Source organism: Heterodontus francisci, chromosome 1 (assembly GCF_036365525.1).
Source record: "Heterodontus francisci isolate sHetFra1 chromosome 1, sHetFra1.hap1, whole genome shotgun sequence".
Classification (NCBI taxonomy): Eukaryota; Metazoa; Chordata; class Chondrichthyes; order Heterodontiformes; family Heterodontidae; genus Heterodontus; species Heterodontus francisci.
In genome coordinates, this window is record NC_090371.1 from 280036804 (window position 1) to 280051635 (window position 14832).

A 14832-nucleotide genomic window follows, 5' to 3' on the forward strand; every position below is an offset into this window, starting at 1 on the left:
CTTGGATTGCTTCACTACATTAAAGGTGCTATACAAATGCAAGCTGTTGTTTTTATTTACTTGTGAGATTTGGAGGGACTTCAGCTTTCAAAGAGGAGAATCAACGAACATAAATATGTTTCCTGCCAATTTCCAGCGCTCACAAGATACACAAAATGACAATACTTATCAATGAGGAAGGCCATTCAGCCTCTTAATTGATCCATCATGAGCAACTGTGCACTGCCTGCATTGTTGTATCTAATTATTTCTTAAATGGGATGTCCCAAACATTGACCATTCTTTGTGTGTGAAGCTGCACCTGCTACTACCAATCCTAAAATTCCCTTTCACCAGTTTGAGCCCTTTGTCTAACTCACAGTGCTTGTTTTAAATTAGCTGGGGGAGGTGAATTTTCATCAGGGAGTCTTCCTGTAACATTGGTGGAAAACCGTATTAAATGCCATTCTATTTCTGGGGTTTCTGCGGTTCTATGTGGGCTGAACATATGGCAAAGGATTGAGAGGACCCCTGGGACATTTGCCTTGTGTTCTGATCACCCTTGTCCATGACACACCCCATGGAGAAGCACACAGAATGCATTGCACATGTCTTAGTTCACAGCAACATTACAACAAGGGCTGCAAGAGTCCACCATTGGAAATTGATTTACTCATGGCAGCATTTTAGAGATAGTCCAACATCGTCCACTGAACCCCTACTGACGGAGGCGAGGAGAGAGCCGCAGGTGGCTCCAGCAGTGCTGCTGTCTGTGGCCCCTCAGACCAGCTCTCCCTCTCTATCTGCCTGCCTGCTACTCAGTGCTGCTCTACAGTGACACGGCTGAGAGCAGGAACCCATGTGCAGATTCAGACCCAGCCCTCCATACCCTGTCACTCTGCTCGCCAACACTCTGTCACTCTGCGCCTGACGTTCTGTCACTCCACGCCCCAGCACTGTCCCTCTGCGCTTCCATATCGGCACCCTGCACACCCATACTGTCACTTGGGCACTTTGCACTCAGACACTCGGCGGTGAGTGCCACTTTTGGTCTTGGTGTGGGTACACCATTGCAGTAACTGGCAGCAATCCACTTCCTGTGACCGCTCGAACTGTTGTAACCAAAATGCTAAAGATGCAGAAGCATGGTTTTTATTTTGTCTGCCTTTCATAACTTTGTCCAAGCAAGTACAGCATTTCTTGAAGCGGGTGCGATTGGTGGCGTGATTCTACATATTCTACCCAGGCAAATATTTACATCCAATCACAAGCGAGTAAATCTGCTCCTCACCACCACCCCCCCCCCCCCTGAAAAAAAGTCTTTAAAATGCATTTAAATAGCACCGAGAAATTGTGAAACCTCAGCAGGGCAATCAGATGCCGTGGATATTTATCATTAGGCTTTCTGTCTTCATGTCCAAGAAAAGCCTAACATTAATCTGAGATTGGGCGGCAAAATATACACCTACAGAAAGATTAATTGACTGGATTGAAGCTAATCATCAAAGACAAAGTGGTGTCTTTCACAAACATGGGGTCAGTGTGTTCTCAAAGCTTTAAGAAGGCAGCACTTTGATTAAAGAAAATATCATTGGAGAAAAGGCCAGAGGACAGTAAACACGCATTATTTAGACAACGGCTGCTGATTATCAAAGCCTTTTTGATGATGCTTTGCTCTCTCTTAAGGTATAAGAGACAAGAGGAAAGGCCACGCTACAATATGGGCATTGAGCAGGATGAGACTTTCATACCACCAGGAGAATCCCTCAAGGACCTTATCGAACAGTCACAAAGCTCAGGCAGCGGTTCCGGGCTCCCTCTCCTGGTAAGCATCCTGTACTTCAAGTGTCAAACCTTTACACTAGCTCTTCTATACCTGCAGTTACTCAGACAGAGCACTGTCTCTATATTTGTGCACTGCCATGAATATGCATGCAAACTTGACCCAGTCTCGAGTCCATTTTCTTCCTCTGATAATTTTTTTGTACTTGTGAAGTGATTGGTATCCCTTTGAGGTTTGAGCACATAATCCAGGCTGACACTTTCTGATGCCAGTACTGAGGGAGTGCTGCACTGTCGGAGATGTGGTCTTTTGGGTGAGACGTTAAACTGAGGCCCCCTCTGCCATCTCAAGTGGACATAAAAACATCACTGTTTCGAAGAAGAGCAGGCGGGTTCTGGCCAATATTTGACTCAACCGACACCCCTTTAGACAGAACACAGATGGTCTGGTCATTTATTACATTTGTTGTTTGTGGGATCTTGCTGTGCACAAATTGGCTGCCATGTTTCCCAGCCTGTGCTCAGGATTCTCCAGTGACCACTATGGGCAAAGCAGGGACTGCTGCCAGACATTCCTGTGGATCCAAGAGCAGCTGAAGTGGCTGTCCACCCAGCTCCACCACCTTCCTTGCTGACCTATTGACCCCCATTCCCTCTGATAGGCTTCTACCACTCCGCCCCCCCACCCCCAGGACCTCACCTTGGCCAGTGGCCCCAATTAAAACTGTAACAATGGGCAAGCTGCCTCTGGAGGAGTGACAGCCAGTAGCAGATCACCCGCATCATTACAATGCGGCTCAAAGCCCAATTCGAGGGGAGGGTTGGGCCTCCTGGTTTGGGCGTGTGATGTTTGCATTCCCGGAAACAGGCCATAACCAGTTTTACGCTTGCACAGGAACACATGCACTCACACACACACTCACTCACTCCGTCTCACTCACTAATATCTCCCATCTTTTCTATCACACTCCGACAACTTTTTGCTGTGTCTATTCCTCGTTATGTTACACATACACGCACACAATTGTGTGTCGATAGTATTTTCGAGCAGTGCGTTAAGGATTTTGCTGTTCATGCTTGCATCCGGCAGGTGCAAAGGACGATAGCTAAGCAAATTCAGATGGTGAAGCAGATCGGGAAAGGGCGATACGGTGAAGTCTGGATGGGGAGATGGCGTGGTGAGAAAGTTGCCGTGAAAGTGTTCTTCACCATGGAAGAGGCAAGCTGGTTCAGAGAGACAGAAATTTATCAGACTGTGCTAATGAGGCATGAGAACATCCTTGGTGAGTCAACGCAACCTGACGCTCAGCAAGGTTTTCATTCATCTTCCCTCCCATACGTGGGGTCTGTACACAGGATCTCCGATCATTGGCATTACTGCAATGCTGGTGACCTTCCATTTTGAGTTGCCACCAGCATTAAACAACAACAACTTGTATTTATAAGGCGCCTTTAACTCGTAAAACTTCCCAACGTGCTTCATAGGAGCATTATTAAAAAAAATTTGAAATTATGCCACGTAAGGAGATATTAGGACAGGTAACCAAAAGCTTGGTCAAAGAGCTTTTAAGGGAGAGCCTTAAAGGAGGCGATGAGGCAGAGAGGGTTAGGGAGGGATTTCCAGCGCTTAGGGCCCAGGCAGCTGAAAGCACAGCTACCAATGGTGGAGTGATTAAAATCATGGATGCGCAAGAGGTCAGAGTTGGAGGAATGCAGAGATCGCGAGGGTTGTGAGAGCTGGAGGATGGCGAGGGGCAATCAGAAAATCTGACCTTTGGTGTCAAAAATCCCAAAGTCCCAAGTGGATCCTAGATGAGACTGGGCTATATTTCCAAATGGGGTGATTGGTGGTGGGGATTGAGGTAGGGTGGGGGGGTCATTCAAAAAGCACAATGGACTCAGTTCTATCAATATTTCCCCATCCCGATCAGTTTTCCAGTTTGCCATTTTTTGATAGGATCATGGGGACCTACGCAGTCCAGCTATGGGTGTCCATGCTTGATCTGGGATGAACACTCTGCCACTGAGATCCCATGAAAGGCCTGAACATCCTGTAGCAATGGATTATCGATTCTGGGAGGGGAGAGATTACCTTCCACAGTGGCTCCCACTGGTTCCTATCTGACAGTGGCGCAGTGGCTAGCACCGCAGCCTCACAGCTCCAGCGACCCGGGTTCAATTCTGGGTACTGCCTGTGTGGAGTTTGCAAGTTCTCCCTGTGTCTGCGTGGGTTTCCTCCGGGTGCTCCGGTTTCCTCCCACATGCCAAAGACTTGCAGGTTGATAGGTAAATTGGCCATTATAAATTGCCCCTAGTATAGGTAGGTGGTAGGGAAATATAGGGACAGGTGGGGATATGGGATTAGTGTAGGATTAGTATAAATGGGTGGTTGATGGGTCGGCACAGACTCGGTGGGCCGAAGGGCCTGTTTCAGTGCTGTATCTCTAAACTAAACTAAAAAAATATGAGCTTTTTCACCGTCAGTACCATTGGCTTCTTCACTCCCTTCCCAATATTCCGGCAGATCATTGGTGTGTGTGCTGCTGTTAGGCCCCCTACTGGCATAATGCTGGTGACCCATGTTTGCTAATCATAGAATTTTACAGCACGGAAGGAGACCGTTCGGTCCATCGTGTCCGTGGTGCCTCATTGAAAATGCTATCCAATTAGTTCTGCTCATTCCCCACAGCCCTGCAATTTTTTTTCTTTTCAAATATTTCTCCAGTACCCTTTTGAAAGTTACTATTGAATCCGCTTCCACCGCCCTTTCAGACAGCACATTCTGCATCATAACAACACGCTGATTAAGATGAGTTTTCCTAATCTAATCCCAATTAACTTAAATCTGTGTTATCTAGTAACTGACCCTCCTACCAGTGGAAACAGTTTTGCCTTATTTAATCTAAAGGCGCCCTCATGACTTTGAACACCTCAGTTACATCTCCCTTTAACCATCACTGCTCTAAGGAGAGCAATCCCAACTTCTCCAGTCTCTTTGCTCATCCCTCATACCATTCCAATAAATCTCCTCTCCAAGGCCGTGACACCCTTCCTAAAGTGTAGTGCCCAGAATTGGACACAGTACAACTGAGGCCTAACCAGTGATCTCTAAAGGTTTAACTTGACTTTGTTGCTTTTGTACACCAGTGATCTAATGGCCTCATCCTTCTGATGTCTGAATGGACTGAAGCTGATCTTGACTGGCAAACTTGGAGTCTAGTTTCTTGTTGGTGGTGCAGCCTGAGTAGAATTTTGAGGCCAATGATTGAGGGAATTTTTGGAGTGGGAGAAAATATTCACACCAAATGAGCATCTTGCCTTCGAGCTGAAGCACAGTCAATTTTGTTGAACAAATCGTCCCTTGCAAGGCAATACGTTGGCTCAGTGCATTCCTGAGATGATGAGATTTAGGGTGACATTAGGGGCTGAATTTTACCCCCTGGGGGTCGTGGCGGGTGGGGGGCAGAAAATGCCTCTGGGAGAGGCCCGCCACGGACCTCGATGCCGGGAGGGCCCGACCCATATTGCAGGCGATGGTGAGGCCTCGTGGCGGCACCCTGCTGCTGAGCGACAGGAGCCCAATTTCAATATGTAAATTAATGACCGTTGCACTCCCGCCGTCTGTCCCGGAGTGATATTGGTGCTGGTGGCCGGCACTCCCGTGCCTTCGGATCACTGGTGGGGAGGGGGGAGCAGGTACATTTTCCACTGCGGGGGAGTGGGGAGCAGGGTCAAACTCATCTGATTGGTGTAGGGGATGGTGGGAAGGGTTACAGTGCACAGTTTATGAACTTTGTGCGGTGGGGGGTGGAAGGTCAGGTGGGCAGGGGAAGTGTTTTGGGGGGGGTGCGAGAGGGAAAGTAATGTATTGCATGGTTATTGGGAGGGGGGCAAATTAAATGTTTTAAAAAATTTTTGTAACCTCTTTAAATATTTAAATTAAATGGAAGGGCTCGAAGCCCTTTAAAAATGGCGTCAGCGCCTGCGCAAAGGGTGGTGGCGCCATTACCGGGGATGGACCACCCGACCCCTCCACGTCATCGAGGTGGGCAGTCCACCCTGGCCATTTAAATGAGCCACCACACTGACTATCATGGCGGCTCCGCCACCAATTACGATGGCGGCACCGTAAATTTCAGCTCTAGGTTTGAGCATGGATTGTGTGGCATTATCTGATTTCAGACTAGCAGCAGGGAGCCACTTGAATTGACTTCAATGCTTCTGAGGGCTTCCCAGTGAAAGCAGCTAGAAATAATATGTATGTGGACCTTAGCTGGGGATAGGATTGGGGTCGGATGTGATTGCCTTCTCTCTGTCTGAAAAATGTCCTTTCGCATTTACTGGCTAGTCTCACTCGTGAAGAGTGTGCATTACATTCACAACTGGAAAGCTGCCAGTGTATAAACCTTAGCTCACTTGGGCCATCAAAAGAAAAAGAGGCGAAGATAAACAAAGAGAAGATTAGTAGAGAGAAAAAATGCAGAGAGAGAGAGTTTGCTAGAGTGGTTTTGTTTATTTACTCACAGAATGTGGATGCTATTGGCAAGGCCAGAGTTTATTGCCCATCATTTACTGCCCATCCCTAATTGCCCTTTTAAGGTGGTGGTTAGCCACATTCTTGAGTACAACTGAGTGGCTTGCTCGGCCATTTCAGAGGGCAGTTAAGAGTCAACCACATTGCTGTGGGCCTGGAATTACATGTAGGCCAGACCAGGTAAGGACTGCAGATTTCCTTCCCTGAAGAACATTAGTGATCCAGATGGGGTTTTAATGACAATCCAATGGTTTTATGATCGCCATTACTGATGCTAACATTTTACTCCAGATTTATTTAATTAATTGAATTTAAATTCCCCAGCTGCCGTGGTAGAATTTAAGCTAATGTCTGTGGGTCAGTTTGGTGTTATCCCATGCACATTTTTCAAGTTGACCAAAGCTGGTTGCTGCTTTCCCTATGTGTGTATCGAGCTCTGCATCAAGGCACAGGCTGTCACCGTGGACCCAAGGTAGCGGAATTTGCTAACCATTTCCAGTGGGGTGTTATTTAGTGTGATCAGGGGCGAGATGCAACACCTTGTCCCACGACCACAGTTTTCCTGACGCTTATAGTCAAGGAGAACAAGTTGCAGGCATGGGAGAGACAGTCCATGAATCTTTGTAGCTGAGTTTCTGTGTGTGCGACTAGTGTAGCATCATCATAGAGTCTTAGAGTTATGACTATACATCAGCGTAGAGGAGTTCTCTGATCAGGGCGTGACAGCTTTTTGCCTTTCCTTTCAGTTTTGATAGATTGTAGCGCTTGCTATCTGACCTAGTGTGCAAGTAGACTCCTTCCATATCTGCAGGGAAGGCGAGGGTCAAGAGTTTGGAGCATCACTAACTCCTCTAGAGAAATAATTCTTATTCAACACCCTTCCTTATTTTAAAAACCTGCAGCAAAACCTCTTGTGTTTCTCAGCTCCAGCGAAAATAGTCTCAAAATGTCAAGTTCTCCCCCACCCCCTCCTCTACTCTAAAGTATAGTTCCCCATCCCTGCTAGCACCCTGGTGAAACTACACGATGCAGTTTCTATGGCAATTCATGCCCCTTCTGAAATGGCGTACCCTAATTGTGGCCTGATGATTTCCTTGTTCAGATTTCTCATTACCTTTTGACTGTGAGTCCCTATTTATAAACCCAGAGTACCAGTCAATGGGAAGTTTGCAGCTTAGTTCCAGGAAAGATTGGAGCAACTCATTCCAAAGCATCTACTGCTCTGTCCCCATACTGGGCATCGCTGAAAGCATCTGCTAATGGCCATACTTGATTCTGTGAACTTATTTCCAAGAACTATTATTTTTCCTAATTTTATCTTTATCTTTACAAATGAGAAACAGATGCAGTCAGCTATGTGGGTTGTTATTTTTGGAGTCAGATCATCTCACCCTTGTTCCCTTTATTTCTATATAAGACCTTCTTTAATAACTTGCACATATAACACCTTTAATGTAGTTAATGAACACCGTGGGAACTTCACAAAGTAGGGCAATCGTTTAGATCAAGGGTAGAATTCATCTGTAAACATGTTAAAAACTCTTACATCTATGTACCTTCCCTGCCAGTTTTTTTCATTATAAATTCCTGTGACACATCTATAATGGGAACTGCCTCTTACCCGCACTGCTGCACCACCACAGGCAGGAGGAGATCATTGCAACGTGGCAAGTTTAGATGGGCTGTTTCCATTCCAAATGTGGCCATGTGAATTAATGATTGTAATATGAAAATAAGGACAGAGTGCATGTATCACTTTAAAATGGGAACTGAGTTACGTCTGCAGACCCAATTATTCTTCTAATCTCTAACCTGCTGGCAACTCTGGTCGGACGTATTTCTAAAGGTTCCATCACATGATCTCCAACTGCCCCGCCCTGTCGAACAGCCATTTTCCACCCGATCCCCACCAGCTCCAATACTTTGATAACTATTAAATGCAGGTGTTCAATGAAAATAATTACTTTATTAATGTCCCTACGACTTAGTCTCCCGCGTTTTGCTCGCAGCTGTGTCCAGGAAATTAATCTTTGATCGCTGGAGAATTGAGGACAATCCTAGAGTTTGGCAACCCCCTAGTGTAATCCTGATTCAGCTGAAGACTACACCTGGTCTGCACTCCAGGTGTGCAGCTCCAAGGGGTGGCTGACTGCCATTTCAAAAGGCCCTGCTTGTTTCAGTTGTGCTTCTACTAAAAAAAACATTTTTCAAAAATATGTATTCTCGTTTCAATTGGGGAACCCATTTTTTGCGTGTGTTACGATCATCAGACATCCTATTGTATCCAATAGATTTAGTGCACATCATTGTTACATTTTATTTTGCAACTTTTGTCAATTCACTGAATGTTAATAATTGACAAATACTATTAAAGAGCTGGGTTAAACAAGGTGATAGTTCAGATACTGACAGACCTGAAGTGATCCAGTTGGGTGAATCTGTTGTGACTTACTATAATAAATGCATAAATTCGACATAGTGTGCCCATGGTGATGACCCCCCTCCCTGCTACCTATGTGTGTTCCAGGCAGGTGCAAAAGTTTAAATAATGTTGGATAAAGTGTGGGGCTCAGAGAGCTGAGTAATTCAGTCTATCAAAGTCTTGCAGATTGCTCCCTAGGCTCCAGTTGACTTTCAGAATGTATGTAATCGAATCCACACTGTTGATTTCCACAATTCACTGGAGTATATTGGCTTTGTTTTAGGTGCCTCTCTTTCAGGTGACCTTGTAGCACTGATCACTAAGTTCAACCCCAGTGGGACCTCACATGACCTTCAGCTAAACCTTAACAAATGAGGAAACAGCCTGAATGTCACAGCAGAGACGTCAATATTTCCTGTCATTTAGCTAATGAGAGTGTGACATGAACGCAGAAGGAAATCCCACTATATTTCACTTTGCTCATTGCTCTCCACGTTACCTAGACAGCATGTTGGAATCCTGTCTTGCAGCTGCAAAGCAGTTTACTGGAGCTTAGTGCAATGTTTCACAAGTGGCAGGGTTACTCAGTGAGTTACTGATCTCAATGATGCCATTGTCGTGAAAAAGGAAGACCGAAGAGTGACCTAATAGGGGTCTTTAAAATTATAGAACGGTTTGATAGGGTAGACGTAGAGAAGATGTTTCCACTTGTGAGGGAGACCAGAACTAGGGTCCATAAATGTAAGATAGTCACTCATAAATCCAATAGGAAATTTAGAAGAAACTTCTTTACCCAGAGAGTGGTGAGAATGTGAACCAGTCTATGCCAGTGTTTATTCTCCACAAAATCCCCCTCCCACTCTACTTTATCTCACCCTATCAGCATATCTTTTTATTCCTTTCTCCCTCATGTATTTATCTAGCTTCCCATTGATGCATCTATATGATTCACCTCAACCACTCCCTATGTTAGCGAGTTTCAAATTCTCACCACACTGTGAGTAAAGAAGTTATTCCCGAATTCCCTATTGGATTTATTAGTGACTGTCTTATTTACGGCCCCAATTTTGGACTCCCCCCACATCTTCTGTATGTCTTCAGGATTTTGAACACCTCAATTAAATCTCTGCTTAATCTTCTTTGCGCTGAGGAAAACAGCCCCAGCTTCTGCAGTCTCTCCAAGTCCCTCAACCCTGGTACCTCAGCACCCTCTACAGGGCCATGACATCCTTCCTAAAATATCAATAAGATCATTTACTCAGAGTTCAATCGGCTGATTTGTTTGAACATTGCAGGTGCTTGTCTTGTTTTTGTTTAGGCTTCATTGCAGCTGACATCAAAGGAACGGGATCCTGGACCCAGCTGTACCTGATCACAGACTACCATGAGAATGGGTCCCTTTACGACTACTTAAAGTCCACAACGCTTGATACAAAAGCCATGCTAAAGCTGGCATACTCAACAGTCAGTGGGCTCTGCCACTTGCACACTGAGATCTTTGGCACGCAGGGAAAGCCAGCCATTGCCCATCGGGACCTGAAAAGCAAAAACATCTTGGTGAAGAAGAACGGAATGTGTTGTATCGCTGACCTGGGTCTGGCTGTCAAATTTATCAGGCGAGTTATGTACCTTTTAAAAGCCACAAACTCTCTCAGTTTTTGTTGGGTGCAATTTTCCCCTCCCCCCGCTTTTCTTTCCTCAAGACACTGACCTCCTAGCTGGTGCACTGGGTACCCCCTTTACTACAAGTGACTATTATTCAGTGGGCCATTTGACCAAGAGAGACTTTGCAGTTCAACTTAATGTCTATGCACGTCTTCCGATAATCAGGATAATCAGGCCAAGTCCAGGGAGCCCAGGAGAAATGTTATACTTCTCCGATCAAGACCTGAACTGAGATCTTTTGACTAACTGTAGACTGAACCCAAGACACTCCCAGTCTGTCTGGCTCAACTACTTACAGGATTAACCTGCCATTCAGAGGAGCCTCACCTGTCTAATACAGGAGTAATGCCCCAAGAGAAGAATATTAATGAAAATAATATTTAATACTTCGGATAATTGCACAAATGTTAGAGTCACAGATTTTAAATTTGAAAAAATAATCTTCCCTTTCCCATGTTCAATTTCCTTGCCAAGAAGGAGACCCCACACCACCTCCAGGAAATTCCTGGCAGGAGTGTAAATCAAGTGGGAAGTCCGGTTCAGAGAGCACGCGAGGCAAACATTCTCTGGGCTCCTGTACCAGCTGCCAAGAAGTGTGAGAGCTGACCTCAAAATAGAGTGACGGATGATTTTCTGTCTCTCTCTCCGTTGGAGAGTTTGATCTCCTCTCAGACTCTCTTCCCAATATTACTTATATACATAGAACGTACAGCACAGAAGCAGGCCATTCAGTCCATCAAGTCTCTTTCAAAGAGCAATCCAGTTAGTCCCATTCCCTCCCGCTCTTTCCCTACAATACTTTTCTCCTTCAGGTATTTATCAAATTCTGTTTGAGATCGATTATTGACTCTATTTGCACCACCCTATCAGGCAGTGCATTCCAGATCCTAACCACTTGTGTAAAAAGGTTTATCCTCATTTGGCCATTCTAATCATCCTTACATTTCATTCTCTCTCATCTAGCTTCTCCCCAACAGCAGTGACATTGAAATGAGACCTCTTTCTCTGGCCTCATTGCATCAGTATCAGCTCCGGTTTCTGATTCTGGATTCAGTCTGCATTTATACTAGAACTTCAGTTATACTGGCAATATACCCGTCACACTTCTCTGTGTCTCTGGTTATGCTGCACTTGGGTTGCTTAACATTCTTTTTAATGACTTGATTAAAACCACAGGAAAGAGGGACATTTAAAAATATCATTAAGTAATGTCATGAGAGGTAAACCAGGGAAAATAAAGAGCTTTAACTCTCTTCCCCCTTCCTGTACAGTGACACCAATGAAGTAGACATACCCCTCAACACCAGGGTAGGCACAAAACGTTACATGGCTCCAGAAGTGCTGGATGAAAGTCTCAACCAGAACCATTTCCAGTCATACATCATGGCAGACATGTACAGCTTTGGTCTCATCCTTTGGGAGATAGCTCGACGTTGTGTGTCTGTAGGTAAGGCTCTTGTTCTCTTGTGTCTCATGTTCTATTCATATTGGAATGCAAAGCATGCCCAGGAAGAGTCCATGAAGATGTCTTTTAGGTAACAACAACAACTTGCATCTATGGAGTGACTTTAAAGCAGTAAAACTTCCCAAGGTGCTTCACAAGAGCATTATCAAACAAATTATGACCCTGATTCACATAAGGAGATATTAGGACAGGTGACCAAAAGCTTGGCCAAAGAGGTTGGCTTTACGGAGCATCTTTAAAGGAGGAGAGAGAGTAGTAGAGAGGCAAAGTGGTTTAGGGTGGGAATTCCAGACCTTTGGGCCTCGGCAGCTGAAGGCATGGCCACCTATGGTGGGGGCGATTAAAATTGGGGATGTAGATGCGCAGAGATATTGGAGAGTTGTAACATTAGAAGAGGTAGAGAGATAGGGAGGAGGGAGGACACGGAGGAATTCGAAAACAGGGATAAGAAATTCGAAATCGAGGTGTTGTCGGTATCAGGGGTTACAGAACCAAGGCAGGTAGATGGAGTTAAGATACAGATAAGCCATGATCTAACTGAATGAAACAACAGGCTTGAGGGGAATACTCATGTTCCCATGATTATTTAATTTTTTTTTCATTTAGTTTGTTTGTAATGAATTGTACAAACTACTCGAGGAAGTTGGGGAGAGGGGGCAGTGACCAAAGTTGTCCCATTCACCTGCTTCCAGATGTAATATAAACAATGAATAGATTCTAACTTTCGGAGCAATATTACATGTGAGCAATTCGCAATTGCAGTCATTGATAAAAGTTGACAGCCTTGGCCATGTGAATTTGTGCTTCCTAAGTCAGGCATGTTGCTCAGGTCATATAAATGCTTGAGAAGGGTGAAAGTGGGAGTGGAGTTTAGAGTTGTTTGGAAAAAAAATGGATGTGTGTGTGTTGAGGATTGAGTGCTGTCTTGTAAACTGGCTGTGAGAGGGGGAGTGGCGAGCAGAGCCTTGTCCCATCGGATGAAGCCACTTACAGGGACACTGAGCATTTTAAAGTTCGCTGCTATTGTCTGATGAGGAGCAGCAGCATGGAAATCATTAAACAGCAACGTCACTGACTAACTCACAGCTGTAAAAATGTCACACGCCGATTTTTGTTTGAATGAGAGTGTGTTTACATGGTGACAAATGTATATGATTCCAGTATTTTTAAGATGCACCTTCCAATGTCAGGTTGCTGCTTGAGATGCCTTGAAGTTGGCAGTCTGGCCAAGCATAGCAGCAGACGACACACTCTGTGCTAACAGGACATCAAATTGTGGCTGTGTTTCACACAGGAATACCTTCCCATTGCACATTTAAGATAAAAATGTGTGGAAGCGTCTCTCGCTTGGTTCTATCTCCCTCTCTCCACTTCTTACCACCTCCCCCCCCGCCCCCCACCGCACTTCCTCCAATAAACAGATGAGAGCTGCAGCCAGGCTGTTGAGAGGAGTTCTTGCAGGGGTTGGGGCAGGGAGTGCTGAACTACACCTGTTCCTAAACCTTTTCTAATCAGTTGATTAGAAACCGAGGATTGGCATAAACTTGAGAGCAGACTGCACATGCCAAGGGATTTATGTCATGTGTGAAACACTGAAGTGTGGAGGTGAAATTTCTGAAGTTGTATTTCTATAGAATGCATCTTGTATTTGTGGTTTGCCAATGCTGTATCCATTTCTGTCATCAGGCATTGTTGAAGAATACCAGCTCCCGTATCATGACTTGGTGCCCAGCGACCCATCCTTTGAAGATATGAGGGAAGTTGTTTGCATCAAGCGGCTGAGACCATCATTTCCCAATCGATGGACTAGTGATGAGGTAAGGTGCATGCTTGTTAAAGACTAGTATTAGGTAGGTGGCTGTTGCGATAAGGCAGTATGTTGTCCTGTCATCTCTGAAACCAATTCAAATTCACCCCAGACCGATGGGTGGAAATCTCGGCTGAGGTTTTATTCTGGTGGCACGGGTCTCGACGTCTGGAAAAAGCAATCCTGCAGAAGGCCGGTCGAATCTAGTGCCAAACAGGCACTTAAATGGACAGTGGTGGGTCTTCCACAGGATCAAGGATCCCGTCATCGGAAGTACCGCCCTCGGAGAGTTGCCAGCCAGTCGGAGGACAGCAGCTGCAGTGTCACCATAGAGGTTGCAGCTGCTGCTGGAGGAACGCCTATTGGAGGTTCTGTGGGGGAGGGGAGGGGGGGTCCCTCATTAAAAAGCACTTAGTGCCTGAACAAGGGACCCGGCATCAGGAAGTGGGTCCCTGCTGAGAGTCATCCCTTCCCTTTGCTCCAAACCCCCATACACCCCCTCCCCTGCAAGATCTCTCCTACCCTGACCTACCTGTGGCCTGGGTCTAGCAATACTCCTTGGCCCAACTCTATGGGAGTACTACCATAAATCCCTCCACCACTCCCTTTTCATCCCCTCTTTTAAGACTGTCTTTCAAACCCATCTCTTTTATCAAGCTTTTCATCATCCCTCCTATTCGCTCCTTGGTTTGGCATCAAGCCTTTGTGAAGCTTTGTGGGACTTCAGTCTACAAAGTAGAAACATCACAGGAGTGATTATCACACAAAGTTTGACACTGAACCAGATAAAGTGATATTAGGGAAGGTGACAAAAACTTAGTTAAAGAAGTAGGTTTTAAGGAGCATCTCACAGGAGGAGAGAGAAGTAGCGAGGCAGAGAGGTTTGGGGAGGGAATTCCAGAGCTTAGGGCCTTGGCAGCTGAAGGCACAGCCGCCAACAGTGGAGGAGTTAAAATCAGGGATGAAGAAGAGGCTAGAATTAGATGAGTGCAGAGATCTTGGAGGGTTGTAGGGCTGGAGGAGGTTACAGAAATAGGGAGGCATGTGACTATAGAGGGATTTGAACGCAAGGATTTCAGTTATATTAGGCAATTGCCACATATGAGTTTGTTGAAGGAAGTGATGGAGCAATGGTGCAGAAAAACGCAGTAAAACTGCCGGTGTGCTTTGGCTTGTTC

At 45.5% G+C, this 14832-nt stretch overlaps 1 protein-coding gene across 13 annotated transcripts in view; it reads left to right on the forward strand.

Moving 5' to 3' along the window:
- bmpr1ba (bone morphogenetic protein receptor, type IBa) overlaps window positions 1-14832 on the forward strand; it is a 471306-nt gene that overhangs the window by 444910 nt on the left and 11564 nt on the right. For all 13 annotated transcript variants that reach the window (XM_068046063.1, XM_068046061.1, XM_068046079.1 and 10 more), the window contains 5 exons: window positions 1666-1804; window positions 2852-3044; window positions 10036-10333; window positions 11654-11829; window positions 13534-13664. In XM_068046063.1, coding sequence (XP_067902164.1) covers window positions 1666-1804; window positions 2852-3044; window positions 10036-10333; window positions 11654-11829; window positions 13534-13664 — 937 coding nt within the window. The remainder of the gene's footprint in view (window positions 1-1665; window positions 1805-2851; window positions 3045-10035; window positions 10334-11653; window positions 11830-13533; window positions 13665-14832) is intronic.